We start from the raw sequence: 25,963 nt of genomic DNA, 5'->3' as shown, positions 1-25,963 counted from the left end.
CTCGCGAGATTCCAGAATACCAAGAGAGTGACAGGAGTGGTACTCAATAAGTGAAGCTCAGAAATCTTTTGTGCCCTTATAGTGTGAAAATTCAGCCCTTTAGTTCCTGCTGCCCAGCGCGATACCCCAGCTACATCCCAGTTCTAGTCCCCAGTTCATAGCAGCCCCACCCAGCAGCACCCCAGCCCTGTCCCACCCAAATGGCTGCTAAGAGTCAGAAACAAACTGAGCACTTGTTTTAGAATTATGCCTGTTTCTGCAACAATGCTTTTTCTGTGGTTATGTGGCAAGATTGTTCAACAGAATTGTTTATTTTTCTGACGATTTTGTTCTTGCTTAGTTTGCAGATATAAAAAGACAAGTGTTTTTGGCTATTGATGCTGTAAAAACCACGGGCCATCTTTCATTCCATTTTTCTCTGGCCTCATCTCTCCCTGCAGGGTTAATCTTGGGCTCCCTGGCTCATGAGTTTATTGCTGTCTCTTACAAAAATAAGTTCCACTTCTCCCTCGCAGGCTGGCACCGAAGTGCCAGGAAGGAGGTAGCCCTGGTGATCTTAGCCATGTGACACTTGGGTGGGGCCTTCATCTGTCTCATGTTTGCAAGGGTGGGAGAATGGGCCCTGCTGCCACCTCAAGCTGCTCTCCTGCTGTAGTCTTTCTCCTGGCCTAGCATTTTATTTGATATGGTATATTCCATTTGTAAGGCCTTAGGGCTCAGAGAGAAAGCTCCGTTCCTCATCTTTTGAAAGCCCAAGATATAGCCTATTCCCTTTCTTCTGAGCTTTGTCATCTTGAATCAGTGCCCTGGCCAGAAACGTGAGCAGCACAGCGCCTAGCTTTATTCGCTCATAGAGCTGTACCTTCTGTCCTAGCAGCAGTGGGACCTTGTCTCCCCCAACCAGGTGTTTGCCATCATTGAGACACCGTGCTTCTGCTGTCCCTATGCCACATCTCTTGTACATTCCCTTGAGGCTGTTTGTAAATTAAAGCTAGCACCTCTTAGTTCTGCCTTACTGCAGGAGGAGAGACACAAATACTCCATGCGTCCTCCCCCCGACGTTCACCATTTTCGTTTCCTATGTCCGTAGCCCAGTTCCACTTTCTGTGGAATTGTGTGGAATTATGTAGCCTCATAATTACAGCTACAGTGCAAATTTCTTTGAAAATATTTGTAAGTCTTGATATCAAAATGTAGTATATTTCATGATCTGTCACAGATGACCACTGTTAGTGGTAAATATACTTGCAAAATTAACAGGTTGACTCAAAGAAAAGGCAGTCTCATTTGGTTAGTGAGCACTTTGCACAGAATACTGTGGTTGGATACAAAAAGAGTATGAAGGATAGGCGTTTGTCTTCAGAGGCAGGTTGGTTGTGGGGGTCAAAGAAGATTTTGAGGTTCCGAGCACGGGAATTGCTAAGAGTGATAACGATGGTACAGAATAATAACAGGATCTAGTGAACCTCTGCATGTGGCAGGCATCGTTCTGAATAACCTCTCCTAATTCATACAGCAACCTTAAGCAGTGGACATTTTGAAATATCTGTTTGACAAGTAGGGAAATGAGACTTTGTGAGTCATTTAGCCAAGGCCACACAGCTGATAAGTGATAGAGTTGGGATGTGAAGCTGGGTCTTTTCAGCTCCGGGCACCTAATACTTCATGAGTATTCTGAGGTGTTTGCTTTTTTTTTTCTCTCATCCTGAATGAAAAGCTGATGATACTACTGTCAAAAATACAGCCAGAGTTCAGAAGGAAGGCTTATTTGAAGAGGAAAGTGACACTGGATTAATCCTTTTGAATTTGTTGTAAAAGTCAGATAGTAAGGAGAGAAAATGTCCAGAAGTCAGTGGGAGTGGCGCTTAGGAGGCAGAATGGCTGGAATATCAGCAGGTGAGGGAGCCATTTCTGTAAGTGATGGCTCCAGCTGCGAAACTGTGGGACTGTACATTAGAGGAGTGCAGGATGAGGAGTTCCTGCTCATCTTATTTGGAAGGCTCCTTTCCCCATGTGCTCTTCATAATTCCCAGATGCTGTGGCTGAGAGCCCCTATCCATTGGTGCTGCTGTGATAGTGTTATTAGTTTCTTCTACCTGGAGAAAACGAAACCCCTCCTCCACTTCTCCCATTGACTCAGTCTTCGTCTCAGATAGAAAGGATGGAAGTTAGATGTAATGCCTGCTGGTTTGTTGGAGGTGTCAGGGGACTGTCCTCATTAGACAGGCCTAGTGGGCACCTTTTCATCACAGATTCTCCTTTTCTCCTGACACAGGTATTGAATGCCCCAGAGGAGCCCGAAACCTCCCAGGCTTGGTGCAGGAAGGAGAGCCCTTCAGCGAGGAAGCTACACTTTTCACTAAGGAACTGGTGCTGCAGCGAGAGGTAGGACATCTTCCTGTTGCTTCTTCTATGAGGAGGGGTGAGAAAATACGGCTCCCTTGGTCTGCCATGTCAGAGATCAGCCTGTTGCTTTTTCTACTGCTCAGACTTGCACATCCATAATCCATTCTTGTGTCTGCCCCCATCTTATTTCCCTGAGCCCTGCATCATTGGCCAGCCACCCCTAAATTGCTCCTCTCCACTGGTGGCCTGGGATGTGTGGTAAACCAGGCCAGCCAGGCTCCTGATGCAGAGAGCTTACAGCTTTGCATTCCTCCTCCTTGGTGAATTAGCCTGAGCTGCCTGCCTCCAGCTGGATTTAGAAGCTTGACTAACCCTGTCAGGGGCCAGTTTTCTTTGAACATTTATTTGTATCTTTGAGTAATTGCATTTTCTGTAGCGGGTTTTCTGACTTAATTTAATTGTATTTCTGTTTCTGCCTGTTGGGCTGGCTCTTGCAGGCAGGAGTTAGGATCTCAGCTGCTGTGGTGCCCTTCTACCTGCTAATTTTGCTCAGGCCTTCATCAACAGATCTGTCTTCTTTCCAGGAGTATGCCAGCCATTTGTCCTGCTAGGTAGGCACAAGAAAGGAACAGCGGGAGCCTTGCTTGACTCAGCCTTAGGATTTTTGGATCTGCCTTTGTTCCCATTTCTTTTATGATCATATCTATAGGGTCCCTCCAGCTTTCATAATACTCACAGAAGCACAAGATTATAGGATCCCAGAGGCTGTCTCTCTAATGAGTCTTCATAGATCTTTGAGAGGAGATGCGTGTACTTCCTTGGGATACTCAGTGATAAAAATACCTGTTGATAATCTTCAGCCTATCAAGCTGATCTGAATTGCTAAGAAATATCAGGCATGAGAGAACAGGAGAACACTTGCCAGTCCGAGATGCTTATGTTGGACTATCCTGTCCTTGAGAGAAGTATTACTACTGTTGGTTGCCAACTCTTTTGTATTTCTTTAGTGCTTGCCTTCTCATTTTTTAAAAGAAAGTGGAGTGGCCAAATAAATCCTGAATTCTCAGTTCCATTCCCCAAACATGAGCTGCAACAATTTGGGTATCACATCTGCTTTGTTGGCTATCCACGCAATGGTTGGAGGATTGGGGGGCTTCATTGTATCATCAGATTCACATTGCCCTCTATTTTATTTTTTACAAAGATATTTTTGTTAAGATGCTTATGAAGATGTTTGCGAAGTAAAAATCCTTATATTGACATGGAAGGTGCTTCCCCGTCCCCCATTCTGTAGTTACACAATGCCGCCTGAATTGTTATCAATGAAAAATAACCCATGCAAGAGAAGTATTTAGAGAATCCAAACACTCCAGTTGTCTATAAGTGCCTGTTGCAATTTTTGAAGTGGCCCAGGGATTAAGTGGATGGGGCAGATATTGTAGAATTTCCTTCTAATTTTGCCGGCCTTTGGATAATGAACTGCAAAGTAACTATGTTGATAAAAGCAGGTGAGTCTGTCCAAATTCATCACTTAAAGACATTGCCAAGGATGCAGCAACTGATTTTTGTTCGTTGTGCTTTGGATGGAGGAAGGAAATCCTTTCATTGGATTGCCCAAGACATTTGTTGGTGGCATTCTCATCATTTACTTAGTCAAATTTCTCACCATTGTTATCTTCTGATTGTTTCACATCTCCTAAAGTTTCCTTCCCTTTCTTTTTCAACTGTTGTATTCCCAGCCACCTTTCTTCTTGATCATATTTCTGGCCCATCATGAGATCCAAAAGTACCAGGGGGTCAAAGAGAATACTGACCACTAAAAGGAGTGCATGGCCCAAAGCTCTTTTACTCTCCCATAGTTATTGTGAGCTTACCTTTGTCTTATATTTGCTAATACTTGACTGTTGAAAATATAAAAATTTTCCCGTTTCTTTGAGGAAACTCTTTAGTGCTTTTGGCGTGTAACTGAGTTTGCAGATCCTTTCTCTAATCCAGAGTTGATCTTTCTTGATTATAATGGCCCAATCTTTCATATCCCTAGGTTGAGGGTCTCAGTAAGAACCTTTCTGCATTTTCTTAGATGCGTATCTGATCACTTGGGCTGGCTGTTTTGCAAGTTCTTTTTACTGAGAAAATGTGAGTATGGACTAAACTGAATAATTTAAAATTTTGACTAAAAGTTCTAATCATTGCCTACTGTCCTGAACATTTCCCTTTTATTATGTATGAAACTGTTTTCTGAACAGTTTAGGAATGGAGAGGTTTGTGTTTTGTTATAGGCTTATTCATTTACTTTTACCTAGGTAGTGCCTCCATTTTTATTTCGTAAGTTGTCTTGAGGAATGCTTCTCTTTGTTCTGCTCCCCTCACCGCAAAAGATCTAGCGGAAGAGGAAAGTCCCAGTGCATTGGCACTCCTGGATGCAGAGGTCCTTCCTGCCCTTAGCAGAAGTCCTGCACAAGGCATGGATGCCTGAGTGTGGACTCACGACCGCCCACCTCATGCAGCTCTTACCTTCCAGGCAGCCTCTGTCGTGCCCACAGTGCACAACAGTGCAAGAACTCTCCTGGGGCTGTGCCACTGCTGGGATGGCCAAAGTTGAACTGGTTTTTTGCACCTTCTACCTGTTCCCTTGATCATGAGTTTTAGCTCGGATAACCAGGTATTTCTTATTTTTATTTTTTTTAGACAGAGTCTCACTCTGTTGCAGGCTGGATTGCAGTGGCACAACCTCAGCTCATGTAATGTCCACCTCCCGGGTTCAAGCAATTCTCCTGCCTCAGCCTCCCGAGTAGCTAGGACCACAGGTGCGCACCACCATACCCAGCTAATTTTTGTATTTTTAGTAAAGACAGGGTTTCCCCATGTTGGCCAGGATGGTCTTGATTTCCTTACCTAGTGATCTGCCCGCCTGGGCCTCCCAAAAGTTCTGGGATTACAGGCGGCAGCCACCGCGCCTGGCCATAACCAGGTATTTTGAAGACGTGATTGTCCTTGGCCCTGCCCCATCCCTTCCCTTTAAAGTTTTACATTTTTGTTCATATCTTTTCTTTGGTCAGAATTTCTCTATCTCCTGCATGCTTTCCTTGGTTTCCGTAAGTCTGCATTATCCTAGGAAAGATGAAGCCCACAGATTTTAGGATTTCAAAGTACTTCCTGGGCCCCTTCTTGTGATCCCGCAGAGGCCAGGTCATGAAGTTGGACTTCCGTATGTGAAACCATAAACTGACCGGAGGAAGATACAGAGACGAGAGGGTCTGTGTAACGGTGACTGCCCCAGGCCAGCTTTCTACCAGGGAAAGGACAGGAAGCTGGCATGCAGGGTGCCTGGCACTGACAAAATGATGCCATATTTATAAGTGCATTGTCCTGGCTTTAGGTGGGCCATGCAGGAATTCCTGCCTGAATTATAGTCTCTCCGTCTCATATCTTCCTGTGGAGCTCTCAAGCTTTAGACAAGTCTTTTATCTCCATTTCCAGGTGGCTCCCATTATCTTGAGGCCTCGGATTGCTGCTTTCCTTAAATTTGTTTTACAGTGACACTAGTCAGCACAGAGCTACTGACATTTCTGGCCACCCCAAGCTCCTTTTTGTGACTTCTCTCCTGCCCCCTTACATTGCATTTCTTCTTTTACACCATCATTTGACATGTTGCTCCTCCTTAGCCATTGGTTTCTGTTGGCTTTTACTCTTTTACCTGAGTTGGAAATCTGGGAAGGCAATCCAGCTCAGTGGTCTGGCCATTCTGGTGGTGCTGCCAGGTCCAGGACAGGAAGAACAGTGAGTGAGACACTGTGCCATTACCTGGTTTTCTGACCTTGATGCTTTTACTCGAGCACACACACACACACACACACACACACACACACACGAGTAAGCTCAGCATTTCTTTCTAACCTGGCTCCGCTAGTATTTAGCACGGGTGGGCAAATCTGTGCCACTGCCAGTTTTTATAATAAAATTTTATTGAAACACGACCATGCTAATTCTTTCATGTATTATCTATAGCTGCTTTCACACTATAACAGCTGAGTTGTGTAGTTAGGACAGAGGCTATATGGCTTGCAAAGCCTAAAATATTTACTATCAGTCCCTTTACCAAAAAAGTTGCTGACCACTGCTGTATATGGTATGCTGAATTGGGTTTAAATGGCTTGTAATAGCCCTGAAAATTTAAATTGGTTGTCCTGTCCACAGCCGTTGAGGCTGGACTGCGTAACATTATTGTGTCTGTTGGCTTTAGCTGTGACTATGAGCTGAGTGCCATGTCCCATTGGATAGCATGTGCTTGGTGACCCATGCCCCACATACATCTGACTCTTTAAAGCAGTTCCCTGTCACACAGTCAAGGACAAGAAGATCTGGTGTGATTTCCCAGATGGGGAGCTGTGACCGTTACTAGCGTCCCCCAGAAGTAGTGATGAGAGATACCATTAGCTAATGGGTAGAAACTGGCTTGAAAGTGTAAACCCCTAGGTTTTCACACTCCAGTTTTTACGTGGTCCTGAATATGTGATTCTTTTCTGCCTTGGTGTTCCTGTCTAAAACACTGACGTAGCAATCCCAAGCCATACTTTCCTTTTTGCGGCCCTTGTTCTGAATAAAACAGTGATTTCAGCTATCTTCTCACTTTCTTTCAGAAGGCAGCTAGCCAGCACATACTCACTGACCAGTTGCTACCTGCACAGCAGTGTTTTCACTGCCGTGTTGGAGAAACCCGAACCCTTAGAGAAAGGGCCCGAAGGTATTATTTAAAGAGAGCCGTGTCACAGTTTAACTCTCTTCACAGTTCCAGGCGGTAGGAGGTGCAGTTTCTGAGGACAGGGGCAATGTATGTGGGTTTGGTGATCATTTCCAAGGCCTTTTTCGATGACCCCTTTGTCCTCTCTGAGACATAAGAATTGCTCTTTGCTGCTGCCTGAAAAATGACGTCCTCATGCTGGACAGCCCCAGCTGAAAACTCAGCCTGCTGCCTTGACCTATTTCCCTTCTCCCTGCTGGCATTAAAAGGGAGGATGTTCCCCCTGGGGAGCTCATTCTGCAGGCTGCAGTGGCCAGGGCACAGTCCTGGGTTTCCTCTCTCTCCCTTACTCCCTGCTTTAAAAAAAAAAAAAAAAAGATACAGAAAAACATTACAGGTAACTGTTGCTGTTGGAAAAATATGTATTTATATTTCAGAGGAATGTGGCCTCAGCCGTGAATATTGGTGTGTATTTATGAAGGGGTGTATGTCTGAGAAAGAAAACTTAGAATAAAAGAAAAAGTGATTTCATTTCCTTCATCATAGCTCCAAGTGTGCTGTATCCTGTCTGAAATAGATAACTGCTCTAAGCAGTTTCAAGTTTATCTCAATCTCTGTCCTTCCCATGCCCTCGGTCTTTTCCCTACATCACCCCACGAGCGCTGTGGTATGTGCTCTCTCAGTCCTTCCCATTCCATCTGTCTGTGCCGGCTCCTTCCCTGTCGAGGAGAGGAGACTCACAAGAGAGGGAACACTAGCAAAATATATCTCTGAATCAAAGGGATGAGGACAGTTCAAGCCACAGGGAATTCCAAGAAAGTAAAAGACACCCGGTGTGGGTGAATCCAATGCAACCTACCCTCCTGACTCTCCCTGATTGTCATGTCCCTTGGGAACCCTTGGTGAGCCACTAATAACTACCTGCTAGAAAAACAAGCTGGCACTCCAGCGATATTTCATTTATTTTCACAAAGCCCCCTTATTCTAGATTATCTCAGCCACTGCCCAGGAAAAAGGTAACATGTTATGGTCAGCTTTCTAAACAGCTCTTTCATCCTACAAGCTTTTAAAGGCTGTTTGGAGGCTAAGGCCTTTCTCACCTCCTGACACATGCTTGATAGTTCATCACCCACCAGTGGTCTTTAATTTCAAACAGTTTGTTCTTAAAGGCCATATTATTTGAAGGAGGCTCAGGTAAATAAAAAAAAAATCCTGTCTTAATAGTGATCACACTTTAATTTTATATAGCACTTTCTCGTTTTAAAGGCGTTTTCGTGCATAATATTTCATTTTAATCTAATAGAAAACCTATAAGCAAAATATTAACCCTGTTTTACAATTCACGAAACCAAAATGCACAGCAACAGAGCTAGTGGTAAGACATATACTAAAATTCAAATGTCTGCATTCCAAAACAGATGCTTTTTCTCCTTAAATCTTGCCAGTTTTGCTTTTAGAAGGCAATTAGGTCTTGTAGTCATATTTAACCATTTTTCAATCATAGAATATCTGGAACTTATTAAAGGAATAGCAGAGGACTTCCCTGAAGGTCCCACATTGACTAAGAGTCAGCCTTCTATAAGGCGTAGATTCTGATCCTGCAAGACTACAGAGGAATTTGGAGGATTTGCTGTGACCACGCCTTCCCTAAATGTTTACTCTGCTCTTGCCACAGCCTCTGTGTCTGTTGATTGTCCGATGCCTGCTTCATCTGCTGTCTGATTTTTGTGGGCCTTACTTTTCCCATTTTCTCTGTGTGTCTATATTCCTATATCTAATCTCTCTTAACAGACAAATCTGACTGTGTAGTTTCCTTTCTTTAAAAAATATAACTCCTCATTGCCTCTGGGATAAAGTCTCATCTCAGTGTACATATATTCTTGATTAACTCTCCAACTTTGAGTCTCACCACCCCACTCACTTCAAACTTCGTGCCTTATCAGAATGGACCTGTTATACTGGCAGTTCATCATATACACCATTACATTTTGTCTCTCCCATATCTAGATAGACTTATGCTCTCCACCCAGCACATCATTTGTCCCTCTTGCTTGCTTTCCTGTTCACTCCTATTCTAGAAGGGGCATCACCTTTTCTTGGAAGCCATCCCTTGGTCTCCCAGGCTGAGATGTCCCTGTTCTCCCAGGGTGAGATAGCCTTCCATCAGTTCCCACAGCACCCTGTGCATACATCTGTTGTGCACACTTACCAATAATATAGAAGGGATCTATGACCCAGGTCTCTCCCCACTAGCTTGTAAGCTCCTCACAGACAGGAACCATGTTTTGTCTTTGTGCTCCAGTGCCTGGTATATAAGAGATGCTCAATAAATAAATATTTGTCATATCAAATTGATTCCCTGTGACCTAATTCTAGAGAATGGGAAGAAGGCCTGTTCTTTTGTCCTTTATGGTTCTTTAGGAAAGCTCTCCAAGCTCGGCATTTGTCAGGGTGGGAGGAAAACTTTTTTGAAGTATTGAAGCTGGACACATGGCTGCTAATTCATCAGCTTCTCATTGAAAAAGTCTATAGCCAAAATCTGACTGTGCACTTACTACAGGACCATGACCTGCCTGGGTCTCCCCATCTTTCCAGCCAGTATATTTAAAGGTAATGAGATAATGTTGAATGTTTTGAAAAATGTTTAGTGTTCAAATAGAAACCATGCCCATTCACTCTCCGTACATAGTCTAAGTAATCTCTCCCTCCCTGGTATGTGTCTGTTTTGTGGATTAGACTGTTAAATGAGTGAAGAGTTAATTTTGAAGTTCAGGTCAACTAATTCCTGTTTGGAGATGGGCTGTAAGCTCTTCCTGAATACCAGGTTGTTATCTGTCTATTACAGCCCCTTTACTTCTGGGTTCCTGGCCCTTTGCCAAGTACTTCCAAAAGCCCTAGAGGGAGGGCCCTCAAACGAAAGTGGCATCACAAGGAGAAGAGTTGAGGTAGAAATATACAATGGGGGACGCTGCCCCATTGCCTTTCTTCCCTTGACTGCTGGACTTCCCCTAGCAGCTTTTAACGTCTGGAAGTAGCTGAGTCTCCAGTCACTGGTGGCCTTTCCCAAGTGAGTTCAGCAGCATGTGCTGATAGGTGCCAATACTGTGCTGGCTCCAGTGGGATTCCTCTCTGCAAAGCTGCTGGCTCAGCTCGGCTGTTTCCCTATTCTTCTCCTCAGAACTTTCATAGCCAGTCAAGCATAGAATTGCATCCATTCTGAAATAGGTACTGCGCCTAGTTTTTCATTGGCTTGGCCAAGATCCTACAACCTGTAATTATGTCATACAGGCTGACTGGTGTAGGTCTGATAGGCCTCACTGCCCTCCAGAGGCTGGTGTTGCTATCCCAGGATGGCCATTGGGATTAGGAGTGGAATAAGGACTAGTTTAGGACCACAAGAGATTTGGCCTCCTTGGAACACTTAGGAAGGCCTCAAGGATGTAATTCTAGCCCAGGGAAGAAAATCCTTTTCAGCTGAAGCTTTCCTTCCCTTCCCCTAGGGAATGAGTCCCTTCTATAGTAAATTTCTTGAGAGTTTTGTATTTTCTCTGTCAGATCAATTTGTTTTTTCTTACTGTTGTTCCTACCAATAAAAGGGTGGGGGGGGGGGAAGGAGGGAGAAAGACATATAGTACTTAGACCTGACAGTTTCACTTTTCCCCCCAAGTAGAAGCAATAGAAACCTTAGCAGTTCCAAGACTCCTGGCACTCACTTTTCCTCTTCATCTTTAGGTCTGACCCAGCTCAGCCCAGAGTAAAGATATAAAAGCCTCATACGTTATTTCCTCTTGCATTTTTTCTGTTTAAAGGGTCCACAGTACTTACTTTATGCCTCATCTCAACTGAGGCTGGGTCATGAGGATAGTGGGCAGTGACTGCCATTGGAGAATGCATGTACTGGATCACACAAGGTCATAAAACAGTGCCTGGCTACGCAGAACCCTTGCCACTCACAGTATTCGATACAGTCTACCCATCTGACATGAAATGGTGTTCTTAATGAGCCATTCCTATGGAAGACAGCTACTGGCAGGCACATTGAGTCTCCTCGTCTCCCCCTTTTATAGCTATGTAGGGCCTGTGACATAGAACAAATGGAAAAATGTTATCAGGAGGAAGAGACTGCTGGACTCCCCCAAGGTGTAGGGTTTGTGCTAGGAGAGCTGGGTGCCATTTATTTCATTTAGATATATCAGATGCTCCTAATAACAATTCCTGGTTTCTCTTACCTCTTCAGTCATCCTGAATAGTCACTGCTTCTTGAGCTTTGGTGAGTGTTCTCTAAAAAAAAACAAAAGATGGAAGCTAATATTTTTAATAACAAAGGTCTGAAGAAAAGCAGCTCAGAATTTTTATTTTTCAGGTGAAATACCTTATTGTAAAGTCTTATTAACTTCCGTCTGAAAGCCTAATTTGGCAGTATCTACAGACAAGCAGATAATTTCTATGACCTCACACAGACCTGCCCACTACTTGTTTTCAGAAGAACTTCTGAACCCAGAGATTGGCCAGGAGCGCCCATGCAGACTTGAATTTGAGTGTTAGCTTGCTTTGCTTTTTTGAGACAGGGTCTCACTCTGTCGCCCAAGCTGGAATGCAGTGGTACAGTTATGGCTCACTGCAGCCTCAATCCCCTGGGCTCAGGTGTTCCTCCCACCTCAGCCTCTCAAGTAGGTAGGACTACAGGCCCGTGTCCCCATGCCCAATTAATGTTATATATTTTCTGTAGAGATAGGGTTTAGCCATGTTTCCCATTCCCATTTCCTGGGCTCAAGAGATCTGCCTGCCTCGGCCTCCCAAAGTGCTGGGATTATAGGCATGAGCCATTGCACCTGGCAAGTGTGAGCTTTAATGTGGCATGTTTGGAGAGTCTTCAGGTTTTCTGCCTCCCTGTTCTGTTTGTCCTAAACATTGCAAGCTGTGCCCATTGTCTGAATATCCCCTATGGAATTACATAATTCAACTAATATCTTTTTAGAATACAGCTCTTAATATACAATAGCAAGGCTACCTGAGCCACCAGCAAAGCACAAGCAGACTGTAGATTGCATTTGCTCTCCAGGTAATAGTACATTCTGGTGTTTCACATGTGACTCCCCCAAGGACACAGGGGCGACTGTTCTGGTGGATGAGCTGACTTTCACCCTGACCTGTTCTTGCCGTTAGCATGCCCACTCCTTGAAAAGAACCTCTGTGTTCCAAACCTGGCTTTATTGATGAACTTCCCACTTGCTACTCCACCCGTGACAGCTTCTGGTCAGCTGCACTTAAATGGATTTTGAAAATGAAAGTGACCAATGGTCTGTTATGAAATGCTGTGGTGCATGAAATAAGATTATGAGCAAGCTTGAGAATTAAGAACAGAGATACCCTAACCTGCTCCAAACAACATGTTTCACATAGTGAGAAAGGAATAGCTCATTCTTAGACTCTTCTTAAGGACATTTAAGGGCATCTTTTCTTTCTTAACAAAAACTCTGTTAACATGTGAAAAGTCAGACCTTGGTTCTCATTCCAGCTTCAGCATTTCCTGTGTGACCATGGACACATTCCTTAGCCTCTAAACTGAGAGGATATCCCTAGCATTGTGCAACGCAGCCATCCTGCTAAACCTAATTGTCTCACCTCTGGAAGGAGGGTACCTTCTACTAGGGTTATTGTGAAAATGAAGTATATGTGTAAACTGTTCCTCACAAACCATAACATTAAATACTCATTTAACAGCAGCTTGCAGCACCATTTTTATAATTAGTAGAAATTCTCTCAGAGCTTAACTGAAATGTAGGATTTGAACTTCATTATGGACAAAACCAGAGTAGAGTTCTAGGCTGGATCTAGGTGTTGTGAGCAGCATTCAGATTAGAATCAACAAAGAACAATCTTCCCAGTGCTCTTCACTCCCCAAACCTGTCTAAGCCAGTGATAGCACGTATGCATATGCTACCCTGTTCGGGCTGCCCACCCATGGCAGACATTGCCAGTCAGTCACACCGCTGCTTTGGCTTAGGGTTCAGGTCCTTCTCAAAACAGGGATCCTCACTACTACTACCAGCTGAGTCAGTTTGGCACTTGATGGAAACCTGTTTGCCATCCTTGGTCTAAATTTGCAAAATATTGTTTCTTTAAGTACTCTCAGGGCATCAGCCAGTCTTTTTTTCTGTAAAGTAAAAAAACATAAGGTCTCTTTGCCTCTGATTCCTCATGGTCCCACACATTGGGCAGTATTACGTTCAGTGGAAAACCAAAGGTCTGGAGGTAACGCCAGCAAGTCTTAACCTATGCAAGACGCCTTTTCTAGACTTGGCTATGGACTGATAAGGCCATCACCAAGGGAGAGGTGACACCAGGACTCCATGGACACCTCATGGATATCTAAGGAATAATGGTTTGAGCATCTTAGTCATATACTCCACTTGCCATGGGGTATTTGGAGACTTATCTGCCAACAGTGAGGGCTCTCTGCTTTGTCTCTGTCGATACAGGTCTTCTTTCACATTGTCACTGCAACTTGAAAATGAGGGATACAGCGATACCTATCTAGATCCTGGCTGGTGCAGGCTTCTTTATCTTCTGGCAGAACAGCGTGCTCCTTTGTGTCTCCACACTTTGCTACCATGAACACAACAATCCAGGATGGCCATACATTTGTCCTTGACCTGCATTAAGTTGAAGAGTTGGAAGATACATAGCACAGCGCCAGCAGAAGCCCTAAAGAAAGATCTAGGTGGTAACACAGGCTGGGCACAGTTGCCTACGCCTGTAATTTCAGCACTTTGGAGGCCGAGGCGGGGGGATCACTTTTGAGGCCAGGATTTCAAGACCAGCCTGGCCAACATGGCAAAACCCCGTCTCTACTAAAAAAAACAAAAGTTAGCCGTGTTTGGTGGCACATTCCTGTAATCCCAGCTACCCGGGAGGCTGAGGCATGAAAATCGCTTGAACCCAGGTGGCGGAGGTTGCAATGAGCTGAGATTGTGCCATGGCACTTCAGTCTGGGCAACAGATCCAAGACTCTCAGAAAAAAAAAAAAAAAAGAGAGAGAGAGAGAGAGAAAGAAAGATCTAGGTGTTAAACAAGGCTGAAAAGGAGAGGAAAAGAACTCCAAGAAGAAGTATTTGGAAGGGTCACTGTAGCAAAAACAGGTACCTCTTGAACGGGGAATTAAAGAAGAAACTGGAAACTATGTCATTATGCTATTTTCCTTTCCAGACTAGGATAATGCCTTCCTCTTCTCCCCTTTCCCTTCTCTTGAAGCAGTCGAATTCTTTATCATGGTTACCAGAAAAGGATTTGACATTGAGTGTACAGCTAGAGGTAGAAGATCATGCAGATAAGACCAACAGGTCCCTCCATTCCCCACCAATGGCCTGCCTATGCCATTTGACTTCACCCATCTCTATAGTGCTTGCAGTGCTGGGGTGCCATTACCCCTCCAGTTAAATAAATCTGAAACCACTGACCCAGGATTTTCATAGCAGTGCTGCAGCCTTAGATTAGGAAATGCAACAAACAGTCCATTAGCAGTGATTGGATATGGATTTTTGGCCTGGCCACCTGCCACTTGATAATTTTAGAATAGGGTCACTTTCGGAATTGGAAGATTCCTTGTAGGAGGGGACTGGTATTTGCTAAATAGTTGTATCTTACTGTCATGCCCTTTCACAGCCAAGCTCTCTACCTCTGGAGTGAGGGGCCGGTCTCGTGGCCTGCCTGGCACAAAGGGCTAGAGCTCCTTCTTCATCAGCTTCCCGGGCTGCAGACGTGGCCATTTCTAAACACCCAGGGTGCACTTAACCACTTCCTCCTCCTAATCTCAGCATTTCGACTCTAACCACATCAGCAGCTTTGTAACTTTTTTTTTTTTTTTTTGCCCTGTTTTGACCCTTCGGGTATTTGTGGGAGAAAGATGGGTAGACTGGCTAACTGTGATATCAACTGATTTCAGAATGATACAATAACACCCTGAGTCACTGCCTCTGGAGAATAATTTAAGAGAGCGTGCCAGGAGCATTGTGAAGGGCTCTCGTTGTTTTCACATGTCAGTGACTGCCTGCCTTGGTTTCGCCAGCTCCAAAACGGGGGAACTAAGTCCTCTTTTGCCTTGAGAATGCTAAAAGGTGAATACTTAGGTATGGTGGGGAGGTTTCTAAAGAGACCCAGACCCCAGATGATGCTCTAAGAGTGCTGTGTGACCTGAAGAGGAGGGGCCTCTGGTCAGAATGGTTTTTTCTCTCACCAGCAGAAAATAATTATACCCAGTTGGTGGACTAGGAGAACTGTTGGTCTGGGGCCCTGAGATCTGACCATGATGTTCCCCATTGGAATAAATTTTGGCCAATATTTCTTTTTCTCTATGCCATGAAATCTTTTGTGTTGCCTTTTTCTGGACATGAGCAGGGTACTGACTTTGGCTTCTGATAAGCAGCATATCCTAAAGAGAATCAGTCCCAGAGGACTTAAGGGTTCCCTCAGTCTTTGCCGCCCTGGTTGCACTGTTTCTGAGCTGAAGACGAAAATCAGACATCAGATGTTCATCTTCGTGTTATGAGTTGTTATCCCCAGCTGTCATAACCCTGTGTCTTGTTTCCTGGTTGTCTGCCTAGGGCCGTATTTACATAGAGTTTGTCGTCTTGCCTGAGAGTGGTCAGTATCCCTTTCACCCTCGCTTTGCAGCTAGACCTCCAACATTTTGACCCAGCCATGTCTTTTCCTCAGAGTGTTTCAAAGGACAGGCCTGTGCCCTAGATGCCATGATCTTTGTTATTTTCAAGTACAAAGCAAGATAGTTTTCCTTATATGCTGCCCGTCTGTATTTTCTTGGAATGTCAGCCAGGGAGTGAGTTTAGTAAGGTATAGCTAGAGATTGCCCTTGAAACTTTTGATTCTTGCTTTCCTGTCCAGAATTATAGTCAATTATTGAGATAGCCTATCCCAACACCACTAATGTATGGCAACTTCAAAAATTCATGAGGCCTTGGGATCCACAGCACCTCTCAGTAATCTAGGCTTGCATCAAGGGAAGTCATATGACTCCACCTGCCTTGTAGCCCTGCTGGAGCATTGTCAGCATGTGAGGCTCAGAGGGGCCACTGAGACTGCCCTCCATGGCCAGCTCTGCAGCCTTTCCAGGTGTGAGAAAGGGCTCTTTTTGCCACACTCACATGTGCTGCCATGCATGCCTAACACCCAGTGGCTGGAAGACTATCTCCAGGGAAATACAGCAGCCTTACACAGCCCAGACATTCTTTCATCTGTCCTTCCTCTTTCATTCTTTCACCCACCTCCTTGTGTTTCTGTAATTTGTACAGTATCGTTGAAAGGTGTTGAAGAGATCAATAGCAATTCACCTTTTCCCTTATTGATTCAAGTGACGGCAAGAAAAAATGGCAGGCAGTACCAATTCATTTGTCATGAGCTATCCATTTCCTACCAAGCCACCAGTGACCTCTCCCAATGCCTGTTATGTTGCTGATTTGCAGTTGGGATTACTTCTTTTTCCAGGCTGCTTTAGTAACAATGAGAGAATCACTGTGTTTGACTCCTGTAATCAAAGCGGGGTGAAGAAGACCAAGGTACTGAACAGGAAAACTGCTGTAGAGCTTGGTCTCCAGCTCTGTGGCTTTGAGGAGCTCCCCACCTGTGCTGGGCTCTCAAACAGAGGCAATACGGCATCAGCTGATGGAGCTGCTGTCTCCCCCAGCACTTTCCAAGTCCCCACCCCCAGCCCCCGACCTTTTTCTAAAGGACACAGCCTTCCTTTATTATCTGTTTTTCCACAGAATGTAAATTGAGTGTGGTGAGTGAAAAGTCCATGACCCCTGTGAACTGGCTTTGCTTTTGCTGAAGGTGCAAAGGTTTGCCTTTCCTGTCATGAGCCTTAGGTGGTAACTTCATTTCACCCTGGGAGAATGTGAGGTGCCCAGGGGTCCGGCCTTAGCAGGGCTGTGGGTGAAGGAAGGGCTCTTGTACTTATGAGGGTTTTGCATCCACCAGGGATACAGAGTGGAGACAGTTCTTCTCAGCTTCTTTTTCTGACAAGCATAGGAGGGCGGGTGTGTGTGTGTGTGTGTGTGTGTAAGGTAATGGGGGAATCGTGTGTGTGTGTGTGTGTGTGTGTGTGTGTGTGTGTGTGTGTTTAAGGTAATGGGGGAATCCTCCCTGCACTTCCAGAATAGGACATTTAGCTGCCACACACTTAGGTGCACATTTTAAAAACTGTGCATTGCAAATAGCAAATACATATTAAGTTCAGTCACCTGGTGGGAGGACCAGGGTTCTTTGAATCCCAGCACTCTTAGGAGGGAAGTTGGCACTGACTACAAAGCCAAAGCTTGGTTAACCCAGCTGCTGCTTCTCCTTTATGTACCATATTTTAAAGGTTGTTGGTTCTTACACAGAAGCAACTATTGTCCCCTACGCCCAGTGTGGTCACCAGGCCCTCTCAACTCCCATTAGTGCTGAAGTTTGCTGCTGTGGCATAAAGTGAGCCAATTCGCAGAAACTCCTGCCTGTGTAGACTTTTGGCAGAGAGGCAGCATTTGGAGGGCTACCTGGAAGAGAACCTTGCTCAGCCACTTACCTGAGTGGGCAGTTCCCAGAGCTGGTTGTTGCCAGCCTGGAGGTTGCAGTCTTTGTGTCAGCCCAAGCACCGAGCCAGCCTGCTCCAGAGTAGCCCTGCCGTCTCAGTCATGTTTCCTGAGCGCCGAGTGGGTTGAGGTCACTGTTTTGGATGCCCCTCTCCCAGCAGGGAGATTTCGCTAGAAACCCAGTGTCGCTGTGTCAGGTAGCTCTGCGGTCTGCGGATGCCAGTCCTGGAGAAGGCAGCCAGCTCTCTGTGAAGCTGGTTAATTACATGTGAAGCTGCCAGCAGGACGATTGTTTTTTTCCCATGGATCATTAATAAACCATTCTGGCCTGACAATTCCATCATCTTCCTCAGCTGTGTCGGACAGATCTTCCTCCTTTTTAGTACAAAGCTTTAAAAATGGCTGGGAGTGGCGAGAGGGAGGGAAGAGAATAATCTACTTCCATTTATTGCACGTTTTTCCCTAAGCTGGAAAGTGGACCCCTGCTTTCAGATCATCTTGGCAGCCAGAATACAAAGGGTTCAAGGCTTGCCATGGGTGGGAAGTGGCTCGGCTCCTAATATTTGCAGCAAACTACAGACCAGGCCTGATTTGGAAACGAGGCAGCTAGTGCAGCAGATGGCAAATAGTGCTGCTCCACTGGGGCTCGAGATGCGCACCATCTTCTTCCTCCAGCCAAGGCAGCCTCATCCCTGCTATGCCTGAGTGCAGAAAGCATTTCTGGCTTTTTAGAAACTCCTTTTTTAGGCAACGATGGAAGAAGGCAAAGCAAATAAAATATGGGAAACTCAATCTAGTTATAGACGTTTTCTTGTCAAACAAACTAAAATAGAGCTTTTCCTTTGTTGGTTAGAAAAATTTAGGAACGGAAATCAACATTTCTCCAAAGACCATTAAGTGCAAAGATAAAAACCAAATTATAAATAGAAGTGAGCATGACCCATTCAGCTTCCAAGGACTTGAGCATACAACCTTCATAATACTGAATTATATAGCCTTTCATAGATACAAGGGCTCTAGAGGTTATATAGTCCAATCCAAACATTTCCCAGTAAATGAGAAAACTGAGGCATGAAGAAGTTCATCACTTGGGCACATTCACACGGTAAATTCATGGTGGAGCTAAAGTCTCCACATTCTTGTTGTATTGCTCTTACCTTTATCCCCACAGTGCCTCCCAGACAACAGCCTCATCATCCACCTGAAGTACAAGTAATAATTTGAGAATATGACAGTGGAATATAAAAAGGAGTAGGTGATGTGATGGAGACAGACAGAGGAAGGAAGGAAGTGCATTCTCTTTAAATTGTATTATTTTAGTGAGATAGGGATGAGAGCCTAAGTCAGAGAAGTCATCCGGGGCCTTGGCCTTCTGTAAGGAATCTCCTAGACAGGGGTGCAAAGATAACCACACACAGATTGAGAAAGCATTCCAGGGGAGGAGGCGTACAGGTGTCTGACAGACCTGGAATTTTCCATTGCTTTTCCTAATATGTAGTTGTAGAAAAGCTGCTGTCTATTCGTGCCAAATCTAAGCTTCGGATAAGCCTAGAGGAATCCGAGGAGTGCTAAACTATTGTAAGTTGGGGCTTTTTCTTTTTTTAAGAGGGGAGTTGCATTGTTCAATTGAGAGAGTTGTAGGGAGGTCAAATTGCCCATCTGGGATTGCCCTCCAACTCCCTAGGTGGTACTCCAGTTCTGGTCAAGTTGAGGCAGGGCACAGGGTGGGCCCATGAGTGCCATCCTTTCCCCCGGTATCCTGTGCTCCTGACCTGCTCCCTCTACTCTCCCACGAAGCCGATGCAGGAGCCAAGCTGTGCTGTCAGGGCCTGGGGTCTCTCCCAACCTGGAGCAGAGGCTGGCTACCCTTCTTGTTGGCAGTGATGTCTGTTTGTCTTGTAAGGGGTTGTCAACTGGGGGAGGAACAAATCACATTTTCCAGCAATTTAATTTTATTAACTCTGATTTTTTCCCCTTTTCCAAAGCACAGCTAAAGGGAGCTAAACATACACATGAGGGCTATATTTAGTCCTAATGGTGTGGTAGAGTAGAGAAGGCACAAACACAGAGGTTTATCTGCTACCTAGTAAACATGGGGAGGTGTCAGGACTGGAGAATTCAATAGTAGTAATAAGCATTTTTATGGTACAATGACAGCTTTGATACAGGGCATAATTTTCTCGGGATTGCTATTAATTGTGCTTCTGCCTGTGAGTGGCCCCCTGGTGAGGGGCTTGGAACACCACACAAGTTAAGCTATATTAAACATCAATTAAAACAGCATAAAATAGAAACTGAATAAAATTTGCAAAGGTCAGAGTGGCTGTGAACATGCAGACAAGGCACTGGGAAAGGAAGGGTTAGGGCCTGGTGAGCCTGGTGAGCCTGGTGCGCTGGTGGATTCATGCTCCCAGATGCTGTTAGCTTAGTAGGTTTGCTGGAGAATGAATTATGGGACCCTCTAGCTTTTCCAAGTTCAGTTCTCCTCAAAGAGGTTTCAGAAACTACTTGTTGCAGGCAGCAAGAGATGAAAAGGACGACTAGCTTCTGCCAGTGCTGTCTAACACAACTTTTTATGTTGGCGGAAATGTTCTTTATCTCTGCTGTCCAGTACAATAGCCACATATTGAGATATGGTTTATGCAACTGAGGAATAGAATCTTTATGAAATTGAAATAATTTTAATGTAAATAGCCACGTGGGGCTAGTGGCCACTATGTTGGACAACAGAGGACTCTAGACAAGTCCCCTGCACATTGGGCACTCTGGCAGTGTTAGGTTTGCATTGTGTTCTTCTGAAAAAGTCTGCACTTTCCCCCATGCCAGTGAATGTGTTTTCTCAAAAACTATTTATTTATTAATTTATTTGACCCTTATCTTTCATACCCTTGACACAAACGTCCTCATTTTTTTCATAAGGGTCACACACAATGCCAAGAAATGAGAAAGGAGTTAATGGCCGGATCAAATCAGACAGCCTTGTCTTTATCCTCACCTCCTTTTCTCCCGATAGCCCCTAGCCAATCTAATACCAAGTGTTTCCCACTCCCAGAGAAAAAAGGAGGGAATGGCTTTGGATCTCTGGCTGAAGATCACAGACTGCGGAGTCGTCACTGTTCCCACTGAACATCTGATTAAGTTGCTGAGTCTGACCCTTGAGTTTCCCAGAATTTGCAGGGATTGCAGAATCATCCAGGCAGCACGCTCCTGACAGTCTGTGGTCCTTCTGGCATCTGAACTGAAAATCCCTTTTCCCATCGCTCTTTTAACACTTGTTGAATGCTTATAATGAATCCATTCATTAGGATGACACAGTATAGGAGAACAAAGCACTACACCTGTAATCAGAAATCCCATGTTTAAGTCCTGACTCTTCCATTTACTGTCTCTGTGACCTTGACAAAATCATTTCACCTCCCTGAGGCTTCATCTTCCCCAATAAAAAATGAGTGTATTGGACTAAATGACCTGTGGGTGCTAAGAGGACAAAGAAAAGAGAGCCAGAGAAGGAAGCCCTTACTGTGAAGCCCTGTGCTTCCACATAGTCGCCCCCTTCTGATGTCAGCTTGCATTTAAAGTAGCGCTTTCCTGAGGCCACTGAGACACTTCTAGCAAGTCTGGTTACCACTCACCCCACCCACCGGTTGTTGTCCAGCACCACAGACACACCCTGAGCCAGACAGCATGGCATACTGCCTCTGGTGGTTATTCTACTCATACGAACCTCAGGGAAGTCAAGACCAGTCCCCTATTACTTTGGGGTATCCTCAAAGATGCCAAGAAGGCAAGAGGCTTCTTGGCTTGGGCACTGGGTCCATAAAGCAAGAGGGGCTTTGGAGTTCCCTGACGTGTGCAGATCTCCATGCTGGCTTGATGGCTGTTGCCAGCCTTCCTCCATCCAGCAATAGCTAGTCACTGCTCCAAAGATTGTCCCCAGCCGCCCAGAGCCCCTGTGGCGCCGCCAACACTGCACAGCTCACAAAGCGCCCTGTAGCATCTCTAATTGAGGAGCTGGTGAGCGGACGCCCTCAGGAGAGGTATTTTTAGCTGCAGTGATACAGCCTCATCTTTTTGCAGGACGTTTTGTTTAGTTATTTTTTTAATGAAATAAATAAGTAAAAGTGAAGACTGTGGTACTTATACCCCAGTGCCAATACCCAAGAAGTTTTGGCATGCACCCCTCCCCCCCGCCCCCCACCAAACACACACACCACAGGCCTATATAATTAATCCTCTCTAAGACCAGGTGCTGAGGCTCAGAGTTTGCCAGAATATTAGGCCAGAGAGACAGTATGTACAGAAGCAAGAAGAGCTAGAAATAGAGTGGAGGAATGATGCAGACTGGCCCAGAGCAGAGGTGCTTACGGGCCGTGTGAGCCGCCCAGGCAGCTGGGAACTACCCTAGTTCCTGGCCTTTCAGACCTTTGATGGATTTGGTGGATCAAGTGAGTGGGCCTCAACTCCTGGAGAGAGAGTTTCCTTGTAGTATACAAAGGATTCAGTTCTATGCCTTGCTGACATTTTAATGCTTTTGTTTTCCTTCTCTTCATCCTGTCTGTGGCATGTCACGTTTTCCTTGGATCTTTTATTGTGTAACATGTGATCAGGGACTCGAGGACATTCGCAGAACTTGTTTCAGATCAGAGAGCAGGATCAGGGTGGTGGTTCTCACCCCTGGCTGCACATTGGAATCATGGGGTAGGAAGGCTTAGGAAAGCTACTAATGCCTGGGCTTCCCTCCAAAGAGTCTGGCTTCATCAAGCACCAGCTCTTTAACTTCCCCAGATATATTAGCTGATACCAAGGAATAACTTTGACAATTTTGGTAGGCATGATAATGGCATTGTGGTTATGTAAGAAAATGAACATTTTTTTTAGAGATGCATACTGAATGAAGTGTTTAAGGTTGAAAATGGCATCATGTCTGGGATACACTTTAAAATGCTTCCACAAAGAAAAAGGGGATAGAGACGAAGCAAATACAGCTTTGGTAATTGTTGGATCTGAATGGTAGTTATATGGAAGTTCATTACTATCCTATATTCAGTATTTTGAATTTTTCATACTAGAATACGTTTTAAATTATATAAAAATACATATATACACACATATATACATATATATGTATATATTTTAATGTTGAAGCTCCCCAGGCAATTTTAATATGGAACTAAGATTGAGAACCACGAGTTTAGGCGATTAAATTTGGATCGCCATCCCCTAAAAGATATGTTTTGTCTTTGGACTTTGTCTAACCTAAGCCTGATCTTTCTGGATAAGTTTTCATGAGTAATCTGGACTCTTGGTAGATGGGGGACAGGATGGCACAAAGATCAGATTAGGCCTGTATCTGTCATCTGACTTCAGGAACGGACAGCCAGACAACATTGTCTCTTCCGCTGGATGACCTCACTGTAACCACCCTGAGAGCTATTATGCCTTGGGAGTTTACCTGCCTTGTGACTTGCCAGCGCTGCATGTCCCATCCTATGGACTTCTCTGGCTACACCAGGACAATGGAAGACAACTGCAGCCGCACTGTGACACATGCCACAAGAGATCCCCAGTCCCTTAGGAGTGCTCAGCAGTTTACCAAGTGATTTGCCTAAAGCTAGGGCAGGAGGACTGAAACTTGTACCTCCCCCCATTCCCAGGAGTGCACATGCCCCAGCTCTGCGTGCATATGTATATGAGGCCTCTTTTGTGTCCTCAGTGTCTATTCCAGCTCCCAAGCACTATTTTGCTCTGGCTGCTCAGCAGTGGGACGAACAGCAGCTTGCTGCAGCCAACCTAAATGGAGCTCTGGAGCTCAGGCTGGAAGCTTCCATGCTACATTTACATACCACATCCTTGCTTAGGACCCTGGCCGAGCACGTCTTCATTCAGGGGCAAGCTGCTAGCTCTTCTTTATTGGGGGGGTTTGTGATTTACACCTAAACGTTAAGCTATTAATAGTTTATGTTTTGCTAAGCCATACTAAAGCAGAGGGAAGAGCTATGGACTGCTCAGGTCACCCAGCCAGCCCAGAGGTTCATGTGGCAGCCCTCCTTCCCATTCCCCCCAGGACCCCTGAGGCAGCCCTTTCAGCCAGTGCACAGTTCACCCCTGCACCTCTGTAGGAGGGCGGCGCATCTCTGTTTTCCTTACACAGTCAAGAGTCAGCATTGATCCCACACTGTCCAGTGCTACATCCAGATTCCAAATAGGGGAGTTGCTTCCTCAGCCCAGTCCTAAGAACAAGCCTACTGTGTGGCCTCATCTGTGTTTCTTCACAGGACTCTGGACAGGAGGAGGCAGGAGCTTTCTCTGACTCTGGCTCGCCCTCCAGAGTGCTCCCCCTGGCCTCCACTGTCCCACTCTTAGAACACATTGTCATTATTTCCACCGGAGTGCTGAATGCCTCGAGGGCAAGGACCAAGTCTTTCACCTCCATTGTTCCCCAGCACCTGGCAGAGTGCCGATCACTGTCCTGGTTCTAAATAAGCAAACTAACGAGTACGTGAATCACAGAAGGGCTATGGCAGGGAATGCCCTTACACTAAGGGTCGGAATCCACACACTTGAAAATTAGTCATTAGTCACATATCTCAGTCATTTGGGATTATGAACCTAAACTGTGAGATGATCTACAGCAGCAGTCCCCAACCTTTTTAGCACTAGGGAATGGTTTTGTGGAAGACAGTTTTTCCATGGATTGGTTGGGGTGGGGCATGAAACTGTTCCACCTCAGATCATCAGGCATTAGATTCACATAAGGAGCACACAACGTAACTCCCTCGCATGTGCAGTTCACTATAGGGTCCGAGCTCCTATGAGAATCTAATGTCACTGCTGCTGGTCTGACACGAGGTGGAGCTCTGGCAGTAGGGCTCGCCACCCACCTCCCTCTAGATCAGGGGAGACCCCTGCTCTAGATATTCTTCCTACTTGCCTTGGCATAAAGGGTAATCTCTGTGTGTCTTGGTTTCTCCCACTTGATTTTCACAGGTCTCTGAGCAGTCTGTTCTCTCTCCTTCCTTGCCTGCGCCTCTGAGGAGAGTGAACTCCTAGGAGGGGTTCCCTTTGTTTTTCCAGGGCAATCAGTCAGTTAACACCTGGCCAGTTCTTTTGGAAGTTACTCCTCCTGAATCTGAATGAAACCTCAGGAACACTCAGGTTAAGCAAAACCCTGTGCAACAAGTACTTCTGGAGTCAGTGGCACTGCTGTCCTGTCTATCAGAAACCTGTCTGATCAGTAATTCTTGTTTCTCTTTTGAGTCTAGAGGCTCTCATCCTGGGTATACCTTTTAATCTCCTGGATGGTTTTTCTTAAAGCATTGAAGAAGTCCTGTCACCAACCCTAGAGATGGCACTGTATTTGATATACCATCTAGATTTCATCTACACTGGTATTTTTAACAGCAATAGTGCTGATAATGTGCACCTGTCGCTGAGATGCATTGTCTCCAAGAGTCCTCACTAGAAGGAGCTGGAGTAGCACTTGTCCTCCCTGAGCAATCTACTGCTGGCCTCCCCTTCCAGAAGGCGGGCGGGAGAGCAGAGCACCTGTGTCGTCCTCCTCAGCTAGATCTGAGATGGGACTGCCATATTGCGCAGTTGGTGGTGCAACTGCCCACCCACCCACACGCCCACACACACATGCACGCAGAGCCCACTGCTGCTTCACCTTGGGCACATCTGTGGAGGGAAGATAGATATATCTGTGGATTAAGATTCAGTTTTGCTTTGGCGGGCAGCTGTGAGGGAGAACAGTCCACAGCTGTGTCTGTAATTTGTTACCAGAGATGAAGATTTTTTTTTAATTTTAAAAAATTCTAGCTCAAGGAATCCCACCAGCTCCCAAGCATCACATCCCACCCATTGGTAGGTAGCAGAAGAGCCTGCCTTAGCAGTGAGAGGCAAGGCCAGACACCAGTTGAAATCCCAGACAGCTTCCTACCCTCCCTCTATATCTTGTCAGATATTTCAAGCTTTTAAGTCCTTATTCGTGCTCTGCCTACTTGGCTGGCTGTTCTTGCACTTGAGCGGCTTGTTTGCCTGGACAGGTCCAAGCTGTCTGAGCCATCAGCAGCTGCACCTCCTCCCTCGCGCCTTCTGTCTGAGCCAACCTTGATTCACAGAAGTGCAGATGGCCCCAGCCATACCCAGCGATGTCTGCCACTCCCATCCCCTCTCCTGCCCTGCTTTCCCAAGATAAAGGGGCTGGGCCAGGCCTTGCCTGCAGGTCAACCTGGGCCTAAGATGAAGACCACTCTTCGTTCATGTTCTGGCATATAATCAGGGTGACATG

At 45.5% G+C, this 25,963-nt stretch overlaps 1 protein-coding gene across 1 annotated transcript in view; it reads left to right on the top strand.

Moving 5' to 3' along the window:
* Nucleotides 1–25,963, top strand: part of SND1 (staphylococcal nuclease and tudor domain containing 1) — a 442,553-nt gene that overhangs the window by 337,119 nt on the left and 79,471 nt on the right. The window contains exon 16 of the mRNA XM_003921017.3: nucleotides 2,276–2,385. Coding sequence (XP_003921066.1) covers nucleotides 2,276–2,385 — 110 coding nt within the window. The remainder of the gene's footprint in view (nucleotides 1–2,275; nucleotides 2,386–25,963) is intronic.

Source organism: Saimiri boliviensis, chromosome 10 (genome assembly GCF_048565385.1).
Source record: "Saimiri boliviensis isolate mSaiBol1 chromosome 10, mSaiBol1.pri, whole genome shotgun sequence".
NCBI lineage: Eukaryota > Metazoa > Chordata > Mammalia > Primates > Cebidae > Saimiri > Saimiri boliviensis.
Note: the sequence above shows the minus strand (reverse complement) of the source record. Positions and strands in the feature narration are given on the sequence as shown.